The sequence below is a fragment of the Toxorhynchites rutilus genome, chromosome 1 (assembly GCF_029784135.1).
Source record: "Toxorhynchites rutilus septentrionalis strain SRP chromosome 1, ASM2978413v1, whole genome shotgun sequence".
In the NCBI taxonomy this organism is placed as follows: Eukaryota; Metazoa; Arthropoda; class Insecta; order Diptera; family Culicidae; genus Toxorhynchites; species Toxorhynchites rutilus.
Window position 1 is genome coordinate 184045726 of NC_073744.1, and position 19058 is coordinate 184064783.

The following is a 19058-nucleotide window of genomic DNA, read 5'->3' on the forward strand; positions in this document are numbered from 1 at the left end:
GTACAATGGCTCTCTGGGTTGACCGCTACCGACCGCGCCAGCTATCCAAACTGGACTACCACAAAACGCAAGTTACGTATCTGATCAATCTTTGCTACCAGGGAGACTTCCCGCATGTTCTACGGCCCTTCCAGGCCAGTAACAAAACTCGCATCATGTGTCTGCCGCGGAAACTTTACCAACCGGGCGCGGAACGGCTACGCAATGAGATAATGAATTTCACAACGCCCTCGAACCAGAAGGTGGAAATCAGGAGCATCAGCAGTAATTACCACATCGAGTTGAATTCATCGGTTGCCGTGATATATAACAGGGTGGTCGTGTCGAATTTGATCAAGCAAATTGATCCCAGTGGGTAGAGGGAATATGAGACTCGTCTTGTCCGAAGTGGATTAGCTGATCAAAGATACCCAGGATGCGCTGAGAAGAACCATTGAAAAGAATGTGTCTACGTGCAGATTGATTTTGTGCGCCAATTCTACTTCGCGGGCTATTCCCGCGGTTAGGAGTCGTTGCTTGAGTAAGAGTGCCGGCTCTATCTTAGGAGGATATTCTTAAAATTTTGTATGTAAGATTGTCATTTGTTTGTTTCTTGAATGTAACAACACTATTTGCATTTCAGCACATTCCTTCGGAGCTAACGAAAAGAATTACGCTATCCTCATGCTGGAAGCTTACAAGGTACAACTGTAACCGTTCACGGTCAACTATTAGGTGCCGTAAATCGACAGGCAAATATTCCTTCGAGAAACCGCCAATCAGATTGTCCTCGAACAAAGTCCACAGAAGCTGGAAGTGGTGACGAAACAGCTATACGAACTGCTATCCCAAGGCGTTCTATCGAATGTTATAATCTGTGGATTGGTACCGAATCTGGTTAAAAATTGCGACGAGTCTGAAGACGCAAACGTTGAATTTTGCCGGGTACTATGAACACCGGATGCAGCAAGGAAGCAAACATATATTCCATCTGGAATTGTTCGTGGCGCAGTTAATGGCACGGTATAAGAAGTTTCTCAATAAAGCCTCAATGCAAGTGGATGATTTTTAAGCGATTCTTTGAGATCGCAATTTTCTTTCGTTTTATGAAAAAATAAAATTTTTGTGTTCATCACACGTTTATTAACTAAACTTCAATAGTTCTGGTAATGATTAACTCAAAATAAAATAAACACGCATTGTCGGTTTTCAATCGGATCGTTTTCATGATTCGCAAAATAATTATGAAATGGTAAATTTATCAATATACTTAAATACTATTTCATTCAAAAACCATTATGCTGCACCATGTTCATTTGAAAATTATATTTAATGTAACTTTTAAAATCATGACACCATAATATTTTTTATTATATATGTCTGTTCATTTTAACTATATGAAATAAATATTCGCTCGATTAATCGAATACTGAAAGACAATTGTTCGAATGAATCGAATATTGGCCCCACTATTAATCGATAATCGAATAAACGAAAAATTTAGACATCTCTAACAACAATAACAACTTCTACTTCAACAAACGAATCTAAACAACCGTCGCGATTGTCAAAAATGATTGGAACTGTCTGATCACTCACATTTCTACTACCATCATACGCCACAACCACCGCTCTCGTAACGTAAAGTTGTAAACAGAGCGATCGGCAGTGAGAGGCATTGGAACCAACCGTCATTTGGTTAGGTGTCAGAAACAAAATAGTGAGTATCACTACTGAATATTTGGATCTCACGTGCCGTGAGAGGAATTGAGTGACTATGGTCAGCTTTTTTGTGACATTGACGGTGATGGATTGCAGCTCTGATGAGCACATACATCTTTAACACCCGTTAAAACATCTGCCAGTCTCATATTTTCCCCTTTTTTCCAATACCCATATCAAAATCAACACGCGAAACAAATGACAAGATAATTAGCTCAAAATGATTTTGCATGCAAACCACTTATGTCTATACGATAGTGTCATCCCCTCCTGGATTAAGAGTACTTACAATTTGAATTCGCTCTGCAGCAGATCGTAGATTTTTGGCAACAGCAGAACGCACATGTCCAACGTGAATTGTGAGCTGCAAGCGAAATAACAACCATTAGCGCACATCTGCAAACCATCATCGTCAATAACACTTACGACTTCTCCAGTATCGCACCGAGCAGGTCGACCAATATGTTCTGATCGTTCATCCGCACGGCCACCTTGAGTGCCGTGTTGACATCCCCCGACTGGGTATAGTTGCGAATTGCCGACAGCAGTGCCGTCCGGTTGCAGAGCGCCTGGAAGATACTGTCGTGCTCGTTCATCAGCAATCGTATCTCGAAATCCTCGTTGAAACTTATACCGATTCCGACCCCGCCTCCGCCGCCACCGCCACCTCCTCCATCATCGTGCGAGTACCGAATAAGCGGATGATGGTGATTGGTAATCGACGCAGGTGGTGGAACCGAAGGAGCAGGCATCATAATGGCATCCCTTCCGATTTCATCAGCGATTCCGACGTGGGTTAAATTGTGACTGCTACCCACCCTGCTGCTGTTCACACTATGGCCACCGCCACCGCCTTCATTATGATAAATCACACCCATCCGACTCATGGCCGCGCTGCTGCTGTTGTGATCGGTGCTCCCGGTGTTGCGCTGCCGCCGCAGATCCAGCGAGGTTTTCGACCGGACCGGCTTGGTGACGATCTCCACCTTGACGTTGGCGTTGTGTTGGGTATGGGTACTGTGCCGGTTGGTGGCGTTCTTCATGTTGTTGATTTGTGCTGTGCTTTCGCTCTTGCGGATCTTGCTGCTGAGCGAGCTGTTGTTACGTATCGGAGAGCTGCCCCGGCTGATGGGCTTCTTGAATGTGACCTACAAAAAACGAAACCAGAGAAAAATGGGTAATCCAGGGTGGCAACTCAACCAGGAAAACCGGGAAAACCAGGAAATAGCCAGGAATTTTGACGTAGGACTACGTCTTACATTATGGGTGCCAAATCAGAAAACAGGTCACGTTTTTATGAAATAAAGTTAACGTTAATAACTATTTTTGCTGCGAACGGATTTTAACGTTTTGCACACCAATTGAATCGGAATTTTTTTTGATTTGCTATACATTACAATCCCATAGTCTGTACATGGTTTAAATTGATGAAAATTGGAAACATTCCCATTTCCCCATTCATTTGCTGTCCATTTGTATGCTTTCCCTAACAAAGCTGCCAATAACACGCAACGGGCCGCTAGAATAGAAACAACAAAGGGGTATAGCGAAAAGAGAATATTTGCGTAGTAAAATCCAGCCTTGCATAGTAAGTAAGCTGTCGGTTGCGGTATAAATATTGCATCTCCTCTGTGGAAAATTCTCAGAATCTTTCTGTGCCCGAAACAACAAATGTCGTTTATTTTGCTCGTTTTGTGTTTTATGTTTTCCCTCGAGCTGTAAACGCTAGCGAATATTACACTTGAAGCACATCTGCGATTTTTCATAAACGGCCATTCTCGCAATGTTTCATTTTTATCGCTGACGGTTTTCGCGCCAACCCGTCTATGGGATTGGCATGACCCTCTCAGAACTTAATGAAACTTTCTGGGCGTGAAGACCTTACCTAATTAAGCAACTTGGCATACAGGGTAACTTCGATATAACGTACATTTTACTTTCAAAATTGTACGTTGTATCGAAATGTACGTTATATCGAAGCATAATAAAGAACTCTGAAACGTAACTTATATTACTTTATTGTGTTGCTGTTTGAATAAGGTTGATGAATAAAATCAATAGGAAGACGAAGCCAACTTTTTTTCTCATGATGTTTCCCTTCGTTCTGTTGATTGAAGTTTGATTCATTTAGAATCCGGAATCACAAAACAGTAGTATTTCGGGATTGGTTAAAGTTACAACACAAGCTTTGGTATCAAAATACAGATAATCTATTGTTCTTTCAGAAAAAAAATATTTAAAAAAATATTTTTTTAGACTTTGATCATGTGTACGTTATATCGAGGTAAAATGTACGTTATATCGAGGGTACGTTATATCGAAGTTTACCTGTACTTACATACTTGGCGAAAATTCTAGACTGACATATGGAAAGTGCTAAATATTTTTGGTAATTTTTTTTTTACTCGAAAATGGTAAGTTCTACAAAAAAAAAGATCAATGGAAGTGTTTTAGGAAAATTATTGAATATTCCGAAAAAAAATACTGAAAAAATATTCTTTTAAATTATGCACTGAAAAAAATCGATTTCAAAAACTAAAAGTCGATTTTCTTAAAATGGTCATCTCAGATTTTGGTGAAATGATAGGTAAATTGTAGATAAATATGTGCCCTACAACGCTTCCATGCATCGCAACTTGTGCATATTTAAGGCAAAAAAGTTTTCCTAACAAAAATTTTTTCAAGATATTTTCTTGAAAACTTTCATTTTTTTTTGTACAGCAATACAAAAAATGAATAACAGGTAGAAACGGATTTATGGTGACCCTTGGATGCTAAAGTACAGCTTTCAGCTTGTTTTTGTAGTCAAATACAATATGTTTCAATTCAGAGAACAACGACAACTCTTAAACAATAGCCATCTGCCAGAAACATCTTGATCGGTCGGTCTGGTATCGAATAGTTGTTGTAGATTCAGGTATCTATTAAGAGTCACTGTAAGTCACTGTAGATATGATAATAAATGGATTGTAGAGATACCTAACGGATGAGTAAAATGGCTCTGCAGTTGTTTGAACATTATCAATCATAACCGGCAGCAAATATAAAGTGAAGGATAATAAATAGCATTATTTTGTTTCTGCGTAATCATCAGAATTCAACTAAGAAAAGTGTGTGAGTCAAGTCGTGATCTCTAGGATTTGCAAGGATTAAAAATGCAGTGCTAGTATTAACAACCCCGAGTGTAACCGTAATAAAATACGTCGGCTAACAGAAATAGGACAATACAAACACAATGCGAATTTGTTAATCTTGTTGCACAATAGGTGTGTTCCAAAGAAAAAACGACGTACAGATGAGGATAAAACTAACCAAAATATTGCTTTTTGCTTGCTTTTTCAGGCGGAAAACCGACCAAGTGCTAAAAAAACATTTTTTTTTTGATAAAAAAAAATCCTGCTTCGCACTCTGTTTCTCTAATTTTTTTTGTCGAGTGTATATCGGAAATAGTCAGAAGAGTTTACCACGGCAGCACTGTACATCAAACTTTGTTAAATTATAAGAGCTTTCTAGTAAAAGTATACAAAAAAATATCGAAGGGGGGGGGGGGGGTGTTTTGAGATATATACGTTTCTAATAATAAATTATATTTTTGAGTAAGATTTTGACGTAGGACTACGTCTTTCATTTCTATACCGGGGTGTAAATCCAACGCTTCGAAAACGAAAGTGTTACGCCGGAGAACGAGATTTTGAGCGTTAATAGCTCCTAAACAACTGAATGAAATGGTATGATAAACACTTCATTCGAAAGATAAAATGTCTACGCGTTATATATATTTTGATCCAAAAACTTGTTTCAATAGCCTTGAAATTGCTTTCAAAATAGGCTATTGAAATCACCAATCGGTATATAAGCGAGCGCCGCTCAGAAATCCACTCAATTATGATTGAACAGCGATTGGAGCATGTTGTCGCTGTTGTGGTGAAGCTAACTTCGTTCATCATGAAAGCGCTGATGAACGATGTCACCAAGAGCCTTTTTGTGCACCTTAGGCCAGAAGTGAATCCGCCGGGAGGAGAATGATGCCACTGAAAAGGCGACCAACAAAGTAACAGCATCGAAAACTGGTTCCGCTTGAGGCATCGAGGCAGCCGCCATACACATACACCCGCGTAACTCTTTTCGTTTGGTGGTTATCGAGCATCGAGATCCGGAAAGATGTCATCGTTGTTGAAAAATAATCTGCAAGGGGTACTCCCCTTGGAATTTTAACGTTTCTATATAATACTGCGATCAAATGCATTTCGTTTTGTGATTTTTCAATCAAGTGCGATTGACAGGAAAGCTTCTGAACATTATTCTTCCCCATCAATACAATATTTTCGTATTCAATATTGGATGCATAAAACCTTGTGCCTACAACGTAACGCTCTCGTTTTCGAAGTCCCCCAAATATTTATTATTCATTCATTCAGAATTAATTCAGATTCAACTTCAAACAAATGATCACTAAATCAACGATAGTCCTCCGTCAACCTTGCGGTTATACCACAGATATAACCCACTTCCTGTTTTTTAACAGTGCATTTGAAAAGTTATTTTTCCTGAATCGTTCATTGATTTCCAACAATTTGTCGAACTTCATATTTTAATCAGACATCTGGATTTCGAGTTACCATTTTTTGAAAGAAAGACCAATGATTTTGATTACGTCCTTTTCAAAAATCAGTCGTAATTTAGATTGATCATATGATAATGAAAATTGTGTTTTTGGGAAGCTTCCATCATAATTCCAAATTTTAAAAAAGGTCGGAGAAGGTCGAGTCAAATTCTGCTGTATTTTGGCTGATTTGGCGTGGAATTGCTCTATATCTAATAACTATTGCCATCACGATGTGTTTGCAATCAATTTCATTTTCAACCGTTGTGTAGAAGTAGAAATCAACTGTGGTACATGAGCTGGCTGATTGTTTCTATAATTGAACATTTGTATAGTTCTATATCGCATTGGCAGTGCGGCCAGATCATATAATTGTAATCTATTGTAAACTATTAGTATGATGAGTAATAATGGATCACTATACCAACATGTAGTCTTTCAACCACCTTACGATTGTGTGTCGATTCTAGTGGTTAACTATAATTCAAGAAGGAAATTTCAACAAATGGTTTACCTGCTCATCCTGCGATAGTTTGTTCAGTTCAAGCGTACTCCTGGAGGTTGATATCCGCCTGGACAGGCTGTTGATGGTTGCTGTCCTGACGGAGGCAATATTCGGTTGGGAAGGGCGCCTCTGCTGCAGATTGGTAGTGGTGGCAATTTCAGTTTTCTGTCTCACAACCGTCGTTTTCGATGTGGAAACCGTGCTGCTGCTGTTGCTGTTGCTGCTATTAGTGCCGGATATCGTCAGCTTTGGGGCGTAATCCGGAGGTTGAGCATTTTTCACGGGGAAATCTTCTTTCTCCGCATCGGAGGGTGTGTTTTTGCAGGGGTAGAAATCCAGATCGCTCGAATAGCCCGTCGAGCTGCTAATATTATACATCTTCATCTCTTCCTTGACCAAATAGTTGCTGTTATTGAGCGGACCCTGATTTGTTGCTGGCATCGGAGCGACGGAAGGAGGTACAGGATAGGGTTCGTAATTTGGCATTTTGTTCCCATTGCTAGTGCTAAAATCAAACGCTTTCTGCTCCGTCATCATAGTGGACTCTTCTTCGTCGATCATTTCAATGCTTAAATTTGGGGACAAGCCTCCGTTGGTATTTTCCTCCAAAGTATCTCCCGATTGCGATCGGTCACCGATTGATAGTCTCACTTTGCCGCTCCCGCGGCTGAAACTCTTTCTCGAGCTTTGATGGTGATTGAAAGGCTGATTTTGGGGATTGTAGAACGGCTTCACAAGGTTTAGGTTAAACGCATGTATTGCCACATTCCGATTCTCGTATGTGCCACAAATCAGCTTCTTCCCAGCGGTAATCATGTCCCCCAAATTAGTCCACGTCGAATCTATGTGATCAAATTCCTGATCCGGTTCCCAGCCGATAACCGAAATACCGGCAGACGTCCCCACGAATAAACTCGATCCACCCTCATCGAAAGCGATACATTTAACCGTATGTCCTTTCGAATGCGTTTTGTCGGCCCTCGAAATGAGTTGCTTCTTCTCCAAATCGTACAAATCAACGCTCCCGTCGTTCCTGCCGGCTGCCATCAGCAAATCGGACGGATGATACTGAACACAGATGGCTGGCGATTCGCGCTCGGTGAACTCCATGAACTGCTTGCTCATGCGGATATCCCAGATGATGACGCATCCTTCAGTGCCAGCTGAAGCGATCCACAGCCCATCGGGGGAAAACTTTACCGAGTTGACGTGCGAAATGTGCCCCCGGTATCGCTTGATACACACACTCTGCCGAACGTCCCACAGCCGGATCGAGGTGTCGTGGCTCCCGGAGACCACATACTCACTGTACGGATGGAAATCCAACGTCCGAACCGTCTTCATGTGCCCGAAAAAGGTCGTGCATTCCGTGTCCGAGTTCAGATCCCAGCGCTTGACGACGCCCGTGTCGTCCGCCGAGTAGACGTAGTCATCCGAGTAAGCAAACTTCACACATTCCACCGGGGCGTTGTGTCCTGTGAGGGTCTGAAACAAGATTCGCAATGGCAACACATTTTGACTTCATAAATTTCTCTTCGACTCACCATAAAACATTCTTTACTTCCGAACGTCCACAAATTGACATTCCGATCCTGACCGCCAGTGACCAGAACTCGTCCAGTTTCGCCGATATCCAGGCATGTCACCTTGTTGCTGTGGGCTTGGATGTCATCTGAAACGTAACCACGAATAGTAAAATGTGCGTTAGATCATGACGGATTTAAATCACAACAGACAGGCAGACAGCGCGTAAAGCAGAGCGACAGCAAATATTTGAAATCCCGTGTGCGGTATTTTTAGCACAGAGTTGTGTTTTTGAACCAATTCTGCATGCATCCAGCCAAGCGTTTCTCGTACGCTAATTAAGACATTTTTGCATGTTCACACTTTCACTCTCAAGGTTCCCGCGTGATTCGCAATGTAGAGAAAAAACTTAACTGGTGCAAACCAGATTTCGATGGAAACTATGTAGCATCAGAAAAACAGAACTCGATAAAACTAATATGTACAGGAAATGGGAAGTCCTGGGTCTGAACTAACAAATTTTTTTTTTTAAAACCGATCTCCGTTAAGATTGGTATCATTTCAAAAAGCTTTTTTCCATAATAAAGCTTGATTCATTTAGAATCCGGAATCATAAAACCGGTTGTATCTGGGAATTAGTTAAAAGTACAAAAAAAAGTTTTTATACGAAAATGCAGATAATTTATTGTTCTTTTCAGAAAATAAAGTTAATCCGTTACTGTTTTAATGATGATTTTTTTTGCTTCTCTTCGGATAGCCTCTATCAAAGTTTGGACTCTCTTTTGGTCAACCTCAGCAGCCATTTTATTCTTTCATGTCAGCAGCATCCCGTGTCACTTTAACACCCTTCTACAATTTCCGCCTGACAATTTCCCAATATTTTTCCATTGGGCGGAACTGGTGGCAATTGGGAGAATTGATGTTTTTTTTCTCAACGTAATCGACCTCATTGTCACGATACCACTGAAGCACCTAACGACTGTACCGACCTTTGCGAGCCTTAATAAACGTAAGGGGACATTTCTGTAGGCATTTTTCCCCACTTTCGAGTCCTTTGTTTTGTTTTTGACGAGAACCTTGAATCTCTGTCCACAGCTGCAAAACCCTTGCCAAATCAAGAATCTTTTGGCAAATTTATCAGCGAAAACGAACTTAAATTTGCTGGGGACATCTCTTCTAACAGTGCCACTATAGAATTTCAGGCTTTGGAGCTGTCAAAAATTCATCTTCACGTGCGTTTCGTCAACCATCAGCATGCATCTTTCGTACTTCGCTAAAACCTTGTTGCATAACCTTCGAGCGCGTCTTTCGGCCACCAGAAAGACACGGGGATTACGATAATCTTCTCGCATACGGATTCTTCTGATGATACTTTGGTTATAGTTGTGTTTTTTTTTGCGCTGGTTTGCCTAAATTGTTCTCAATACCTTCAAGTTCCACTACGACGCATCTTCTGATCCATCCGAAAAACAATTGTACGTTCACGGAAACTTGTCAGCACATCATGCACGATCGATTTAGCCACTATCAGCGATTTCGCGATTTCAGTCAGTGACACAAATTATCAAAATTTATTCACAGATGGAGAATTTAACTGCTTCCCAGTGTCGGATGAGTTCTCTTCTGTTGAAACTCAACATCATATCTGTCATAATGAGTATAACACAAGAGTCGAGACGCGTGAATAAATTTCGGAAAGCCTACATTCAGGCACTTTCCTTACTGTCAATCATTTCAGATGATTATCACGAAAGCCAAATTGATCTTCATCGCTTGCATAGAATTTTCATTGAGAACGTGTTTTATTTCCATATTTAGAAAAAGGACCAGGGATCCGGAAAAGGCAACATTATAAGTTTCGTCGAGCATTGACTGTTGTGCAGCGGTGAGCGGTTGAGCGGCCAGAATAATATCGGAATACGATATTCGTGTTCCGATTGCCATTCTTCTGCTTTTGAAGCCATTTCACCCAAAACCCATATCGTAAGGGTTTCTATCATTGCTGGTCATTTAGAACCAGTATCATTAAAAAGGATATCGAAACAAGATTAGGTTAATTTCCCGTTCGTCTATTATTTTCACCCATTGCCCATATGATTGGGGGTGTACGTCGTTTCCGGAGAGTCGTGAGAAAACATAGTCTAAGATTTATACTTTACAAGTTGCATAAGTCACCAATAACAAGAATTTTATGTGATGAATGGGCCTTCCCTTAGTATTAATCGATTTTACTCTCGATTTGTTGACCAGGGTGTCGACTCAAAACTCAAAAAAGAATTCCCTGAAATTCCCTTATTTTCCAGTAATTTTTCAGAAAAAATCCAGATGCATACCAGCAATCAAATTATCTACTAGTTCTGTACTTATAGTTTTTAAAACATTTTGTCAGCTTAAACGATGAAATGTTCGAAGGCCCGTTCGGATCAATTTCACGAGACTGCAAAACCTCCTTTCCTCCAACTATCCTTGTCTTCTAGATAAAGAGAATGAGAATTTCGAGATCGACATTTATATTGATCTCCAAAGTGAAACATAGCATCATAAACTTGTCGCATAGCACAACCGTTTCAGTGCCACAGTCAAGAGCTTCTCGAATCGTTTTCCAGCCAATTTTTGATCGGAATCAATGACGAAAACCAGTAACTTCCCTTCGCATACCAGACGAAATTACAGGATTTGTCTGTCATAAAATGTTGACGAGTTTTTTGTATCCATCCATCATTGGTTGCACCATGTGAAATATTGTGGATTGCACCTAAATTCAAAAGCTTTTCTTCTCCATTTTGAAACTCCAGGCTCCCCTTCTCCTCTTCATCTCAAAATCTGACATTCAGATCTATTTGCAACCTCTTAGTACACTCCTTCAAAGAATCGTCGAAACATACGATAATGTATAGCTTGAAAATTGACTATGAAAATTGCCAAAAATCCATTCTTTCGCTTCAGTTAACAGTTAGGAAAGAATGCCAGAAAAATTTATGACTCTAACGTAACGTGCGTAAGCAGAAAACGCATACATATCTGCCAACTGCCAGCAGAAACAGCGCGAATGTAGAAGCCTTCTGAAGAACTAACTTCACCTACTGATAAAACCAAACTACATACTGAAAAACCTACGGAGAGTCAAACTAGTCAAATACATTTTTTGTATCATTGTCTTTCTGATTACTGCAGTAATCAAAATTATAATCGTCGGAATTGCATTTTTTCCAGATTGGTGACGAAATTCCCTGACATTTTATAAATTCCCTGATATTCCCTGATTTTCAAGGTAGTCGACACCCTGTTGACGTTGAATTTTATGCTTTGATTAGTGAAAAGTGATCTTTGCAGTGATCTTCAATTCGGCTTCATTTCCGTCATGATATTCGCGACGAGTCGAACGACTCGGAAGTACAATTGAGGGGCTCAAAATGGAAGGGGTGTAAGTGACATAATCGATTTCTTTACATCGACTCTCTCTTTTGGTCATAACTTAGCTGCAAACGCATTCCCAGCCGTGCTTGAGTTCATTGCATCTGGCATTTTTTTACTTACATCAATTCTTAGAATACCAAGACTTGCGCGAATTGAATGTCACGTCGTGAAGCGACTCTCAAATAATCCCAATCTTCTCAATTCAGATTCTTGCCTATCTCCATTCACCGGAAAACCCACAGATTATATCCAACATCTATTCTCTCCTACTGTTTTGCAGCTGCCGAGAGTTTCATCACTCGTAGTGATAAAAATCATTCTTGATTCTAGTCCACTCCAGCTGACTGGTAGTTCTGAGACTCAAGATTTATTTGTTCAACGCAGGTCCTTTTCACCTCTGGATTCTCCTAGCCGTGAATGTTGAACCGACATCCGATTTTTTCCACGCCTCGTTGTTGTTGTTTTGAATTATAGAGACCTTGATGTGTATAACAGTCATTCGTCTCTTTTCACCCTGCTACACACCCAGAACCACTCAAAGTTGAACGCGACTTGTAGATAATAACTTTTTTTAGTTACGCTGGTACATAGTACCAGGCTGCAAGCGTAAATATTGATTATATTATCAAATGTACTAAATCAGTTTCCCCTTTTTTGGGAAATGGAGAGTATCTTTCTTTCCGTGTGTCGTTTTCCAAAACGATATCTAGGCCACCGGTTAAGCCGTACCTCCTTCGTAGGTCCGCAGTTCGCCTGCATTCCGTTAGAATATGCCCCACTGTTTGCCGGTTGATGCATTGATTCTACGAAACTGCAAGTCTCTTTCCCGATTTCATTCAGCCTCCCAAAGAGAATGGAATTGTTCGCCCTTCGAATGAGGTTCTTATCATGTATACTCATACTGGTAATGGAGCCTCTCCGCCATTCGTTAGCAAGCCGATCGGCTTTCTCGTTCCCTGGGATCCTGGTGTGACCTGGAATCCAACATAGAGTCGCATCAATACCCCTCAGCTGCTCTCCAAATTATTGAATGATGAACAAACTACGACGCTATTGGCATCGGTGATGCTCTCTAATGCCAACTTAATAACTTAAGGGCCTCTCACATCACCGCTTGCACTTTCTGGGGGTTATCCCTAGCCATAACGTGCCGTTTTATTCTCCAAGTAATACTAGGAACGACGGCATCGTAGGCTCTGGTAGAGCAACGACTTAACCGCATTGGACGAGGCAGTATCTCACCTGCTGGGTTTGATATTTTTGCCTGGTCCTTACCTCGTAAGAGGTAACAAGCAATAGGTTGGCTGGACACTCTTCCCACCTAATTAATGCATGAACCTCTGCACGCACACCATCTCAAATGACGGTTCACCTATTTCAGCTAATAGACTTTTAATAGAATTACTATAAAATACACCCATGATTATGCGTATTCCGCTGTTATAAGCTAATCCAAGCATCTTGAAATAATTCTCCGCTTTACTTGTGACGACGATACCATACACTAATTGGAAATTATCCAGTTTTTGAAAATACTCAAGAGAGAGTCTGTCTGTCTGAGAGTGGGCTGTCTTTCACCTTTTCTTTAATAGCTTTTAGAACGTTCAGATCTTTCTGTTTATCATTTTCGCATTGAGCTTGCAATTCAAGTTTCTATCGATCAAGACACCGAGGAGTTTAGAGTATATCCTTCGGGAATGGATTTGTCATTCATAAATATCGGAGCTTGTTGAGCACAAGCGATGAAACTCGGAGTCCCCATGATTGAACAATTAACTCAATCTGCTCAAAAAAGTATTCCACAAAAGCCTTAGCATCAGTTTTGCCTAATATCCAACAAGTTTGTCTTGTCTGATAAAAGTATCAAGCCATAACAGAGATGAAAATCCGAACCGAACGCACAATTCCGTTAAGAACGCAATATAAACAAAACGAGTTGCGCATTATTTCCTCTCAACTAGCTATCCGCGTCTTATATTACCCTATGCTCCCCTGCGCTAATCTGCTGCTTTGCAGATGATATTGAAGACATAAGCAAAGATCGCAGCATTAACTCGAGAGGAAAGAAGAGAGCGTGAGTGGAGCGGTGCAGTGCGGCGAGTACGGAAGCAGGGAAGGTCGTGTGGCTAATAGTGGCTCACGCTCTCAGCTGTGTCCAGAATGACATTTTTCAGGAGCACTGCCTACAAATGTGCTTCCAAAGCAACACCAAACAGCTCGTCCCGACCGCAGATACCCATATCCGATGGCTGAAATGAGAATCTCATTCTCCCCACACTCGCCACAGACTTACAGATTTTCGATGATGTCTTTCGGGCTGCTAAGGCCATAATCCACTCCGCAGACAGCACACAGATGATAGATGGCAGGCTAATATAACAATAGCTAAATTGACGATCACTTTTGAGGCGGTGCGATTCCCTTAGATCTGCCCGTGAGGTTTCCTCTTCCTCATTCGGGGAGCCGGTGCGATAAAACTACAGCGCGAACACTAGGTTTTCCTTGGCAGGAAAATTTTCACTCCGCTCCCGAGACAGACTTTTTATTTTATTTGATTTCCTATAGTAGCAGTCTACTGCTCGTAATACTTCGTTTTCTTGTCTCGCTTTGCTTATTGTGTCCAACGATTTCTGACAGTTGTTGCAGCAAAGGGGACTCAGATCTCAATATCGCTCGCAAATCATCGCACGGTGAGTCGACATTGGGAGTGTTTATTTGGTTCGTGCACTCAGAATATGATAAATTTGGTCGAACGAAATGCGCGAGCTTATTTTTATTGTATTCCTTCAAACAAGTCTGTATAAACAAAGTAACACCAGAAACGTTAATGCACTAGTGATATCGAAATCGGCATTTAGTAAAACATGCTTATGAAAAACTCAACGAAGTATGTCGCGTAGGAACGTAGGAATGTCTTCGATTGTGACATTGATTTTTATGTTAAGTTTGACTATGCAAATGTTTATAAATTCAATCCTTTCAAGACTGCAAATGGTTGTTGTCTTTATAAGGGCTGTGTATTAACGAACGTGTCATAATTAACGGGATTAAATTGAAAAACTTCTCTGTACAATTTCATCAAGTTCATACAATGTTTTTCTGAGGTGTGAAACAATTAGACAGATAATGCTCTTCATCTTCAATATTCCTCAAGATTTCCGGAACCCTCGTCATAATGGTCTGGACAACATTGAGGACCACTTTTTTCGCACATCTGGTGATACGGGATTTCAGTTGCCGAGCTGTAATGGCTATGATTCAATTGGCCGCGTCTAAGATACGTTTGGGGGGTTGTGTTTTGGACTGTCAATCAGTCTTTGCATAATGGTACATCCCTATGGTGCTTTTTTTACAAAAGCAGCCATTTTCGGCAAACAGTTCTCCCTTTAGCCACCTCCAATTTCAGGTGCTGTCCAAGCACCCGAAAGCCGCGCTCTCTTCATCGCAAACAAACGAAAACACACTTAGCACGAGCAACTCCCACAAAGAGGAGAATAAAACCACACACAGCCGTTTATTTCTCACTAGTGCGTGTGGCGGGACACAAATTTAGTCCCGCTACTTATATGAACAGGTATACTTCAAATGTCGCAACTCTCTCGTAGCTTTTGAAAAAGCCATTTTTTCTCAATTAGGTTCTAGACCATTGAGCAAAATTCTAAAATGTAATGTACAAATGACATCTTTTATACTCTCGCCCAGTAAAATGTGCATTGTGTCTGGTTATGTCGTAATATCTTCCTTCCATGTTTCAATTCATGGATAGTTTGAATTAGCGTGTTTTTCATGGAAATGCTGTCTTAGAACTTGTGTATTGTAAGGAAATTTTCAGAAAAAAACTAGATAATAATTGAAGAGGTTAAAAGCGTTGTAAAATAATTTACAAAGGTATCAGCTGTAGAATAAAATAGAGCTTAAGTGACGAACCAGCTAAATGAGTTGAAAATCACTATAATACAGATAAAAAAAAATAAATAAAATAGAGTTTAAGATATTATAATTACAAGAGTAGCATAACGAAAAAAACACAATGAACCTGCGAAGATCTCCCTGTGAAACAGAAGTCACTGTATACCAGAAGACAACAGACTTCAGATTTTAGGCGAGAAATTGGTTTCTCTACAAATTAGGGTTGAGAGGAAAGTGTCTCTCACTTGAGCAAGAACTTGAGGAAACTAAAGCTAGATTGATTGAATACTTAGAACGATGACTATCATTTGCTGATGGTTAAATGGTTGACGGTCGATGGTCATCTCTTATTTGGTGTGACTGATCATATACAATATATATACAATACACAAGTTGTTCTTTGCTTGAATATCTTTGAATACGAAAAATCAACTTACACAACGTCTAACATAAGATGACAGCGACAATGCTCTATAATGGTCGATTCATTATATGGGGAAACAGTCTTCGAGGTGAACTCATTGTCATTTGCTGTCGTTGATCATGGCAAACCTCTTAATACATATTTGAATGCAAAAGTATACTTATTGCAAGTTTCGCTTTCGAAAATCAGATCTAATTTATTAAGTATTCTAGTCTAGAAATTTCGAAAAAATCAAAAAAAAATCCTTCATATTTTTGTGGTTGGGCATTCAATAATATACCCTAGAAAAAGTTTATCGATAATCCTATTATTTACCGAGTTAGAGCCATTTTAGTGATGCGAAATCTAACCTGGAACGGCCATAACAATGAACTTCAAACGCGTTTTTCTCGAAACTAGATTTTTCAAACTGGCGTTGCCGATATCTCAAGTTCTACTGAACCGATTCATGTCGAATTTATATGGATACAATCTGCAGACATCTCTCTATCGCATGAACCTCTGATGTTTGATATTTTAATAATATATTTAATGAAATTTAATTATATTTTGATAATGATAATGATATTTTTAAAATTTTACTATTTTTAAAAAATCGGTAAACGTTTTAAACCACATTTTGTTTTTCGAACGGCCGCCATTTTGTCAAAGAAGATGTTTTTTACTTGTCCGAGGTTCATTCGATAGCGGCATCTTTACTGATTCATAGCGAATTCGTTTCTAAAACTGAGTCAGTGCCAAACTGACTCTGTAATAAAAAAAAATGTTTTCACTTTCACGAATGCGGTGGTTAGTTGGTGTGCATTATATAGTCTGATTTGTTTATATTCGCGACGACAAATGTAGAGTGTCGATGTCTGGTGGCGATATTAGTGCTTGGGATGTAAATTATTTTCTATCAGATCAGAAGGGCAAAGTGCAGTGTAAAAATATAAAAGTTTGAGTGAAAATTTTTACTTTGTATTGTTTGATTACCTAACACATGTAGTCCTGACACTTACTTAACCATTTGTCGATGCATTTCTTGTTTGTTCCGCAAATAATTACTATTATAATATAAAATCATCATCAGACACAGTTTTCGTTCAATGTTTTTGCGATTTCGGAAAAAAACCCTCTTATTTCATCACATAAAATAAATATTCGATACGTTAAAGTAATTTTTCATCCATAATTTTGATTTTGAAAGCATGTTTATTTCTCCTGAACATCCATAATAATTTTCGCACAAGAAGCATAATGCCGTCTACGCGAATATACTCCCAGAATTCGAATCCGAATTGGATTACGATTCTAATAATACAAAAGTAAAAGCAGCAGGTTTTCCATTTTCATAGTCTTTATTTTTAGATTTTCCAAAACAATACTCGGAACTTGACAGTCCAGTATAGTTGTATTGGTGAATCCGAGTGCCAACCCGAGAAACATCTCATTGCCAAACTAACAGCTTTCGGGGCAAACTAGTGCGAAACTGAGTGAATAAAAAAACGTTTTGACAGCAGTTAGTGTGGAGTTGAAACTGAACAAAAACGTATTCGCTATCAGAATCTGTTCGATTTTTTTGGTTCAGATAAGGGCTGGAGGGCTGGAATTGTGTACGTCATGGCACAACTTTTTTTAACTCTCTTACTTCATCTGCTCTTAACTGTTCTAGTAATGAATAGTTTTTCTCCGTTCAATTTTTGTTTTATTGTTAAGATAAATGAACAAATAGTGATATAATGGATAGTACAAATATTCTTTATTTTACTTTTATGGAGCTCGAAAAAACGTCCAAAATTCGTGTCGCTACACTAAAATACCCCCTTAAGACGAGCAAAAGATTGTCAAGAGAAATTCCTTGTTGTAATCTGCTATTATTGAGCTGGATAATGAGAAATATAAACAGACTGTTCCGATTTATTGAAAGTTACAGCTAGAAGAGAATATTTCTCAGTTAAAGAATAGTATGTATGCCAGGAATACCAACATATTAAGGTGATACTCTTGATCATTTTCTTATTATATACTGTTGATAGGTCCAGGATACTTGCCCGATCGCACACCGTCAATGCCTAATTAGCTGCAAAATGACTCTTTAGCACAAAAATTTCATTTGTGTCTATATAACCATTGTTGGTAAGATATGGGACAAATGAACAGTTGTCCAATTAAAACAACCGTCATCCCAGAATGTCTATTCGCTTTTAAGTTGAATTTTTGTTTTCATCTACTGTTGATTGGCATTTCTTGAAGTATTTTATACTTCGAATCGTGTACAGGTTTTTCAAATAAACATTTAAAAGAAAAACGTCGAATTCGAACTGATAGAATTTTGATCGCTGCATCCTCTATGAAGACATGAAGCTTGTGTGAGGAGTTAGATTTATTAGAATAGATTTTCAAAGTTGAAACGAATGAGAATTCCGTTAAATAACTCTAAGATCCGAAGAGTAAGTACTTCGGATTACTTCGGCCAGACAGTGCTTTGCTTTACGCGAATTTCCATGTAGCTACGCTTAATGACACCTCACATAATTTGCGTCGTCATTCAATTTGGCGTTTGTTCTAGATTGCTTGCATGGGATACATTAACGGACCGTTTTTGTAAAAAAATCAAAGCTGTTGAGAGAAAACGTGAAACCTCAGAGAATCGGTTTTGTACCATACGAGTGATTTATGTTTCAATGAACATTTATAATGAAACCTGAACTCGCAGTAGTGAGTGGAATTTATCAATAGCAGAATTCGAACATCCCTCCATGATAGGCAAATTCGATTAAATGAGCATATGGAATTTAAAAGAAAATTAAATTAAAATGTATTGAATTAATAAAGAACAATGAGCACTCATAGTAGATGAAACATTGGCAACAAATTAACAATCCCCACAATAAATGGCGATATGGGTGGTCAGATCGATGGAGACTTAATTTTTAAACAAATGCTACGAGTAGCATAGTTTGCTGCTACAGCAACAGATGTTCTCCATAGCC

The 19058-nt window shown here is 39.4% G+C and overlaps 1 protein-coding gene across 1 annotated transcript in view; it reads right to left on the reverse strand.

Annotated features, from left to right (window-relative positions):
* LOC129775210 (katanin p80 WD40 repeat-containing subunit B1) overlaps positions 1-14379 on the reverse strand; it is a 39074-nt gene extending 24695 nt beyond the window's left edge. The window contains exons 1-5 of the mRNA XM_055779610.1: positions 14044-14379; positions 8354-8481; positions 6819-8294; positions 2128-2849; positions 1991-2065 (exon numbers count right to left, since the gene is read on the reverse strand). Coding sequence (XP_055635585.1) covers positions 1991-2065; positions 2128-2849; positions 6819-8294; positions 8354-8481; positions 14044-14080 — 2438 coding nt within the window. The 5' untranslated portion in view covers positions 14081-14379. The remainder of the gene's footprint in view (positions 1-1990; positions 2066-2127; positions 2850-6818; positions 8295-8353; positions 8482-14043) is intronic.
* Between the last annotated feature and the right edge of the window lie 4679 nt (positions 14380-19058).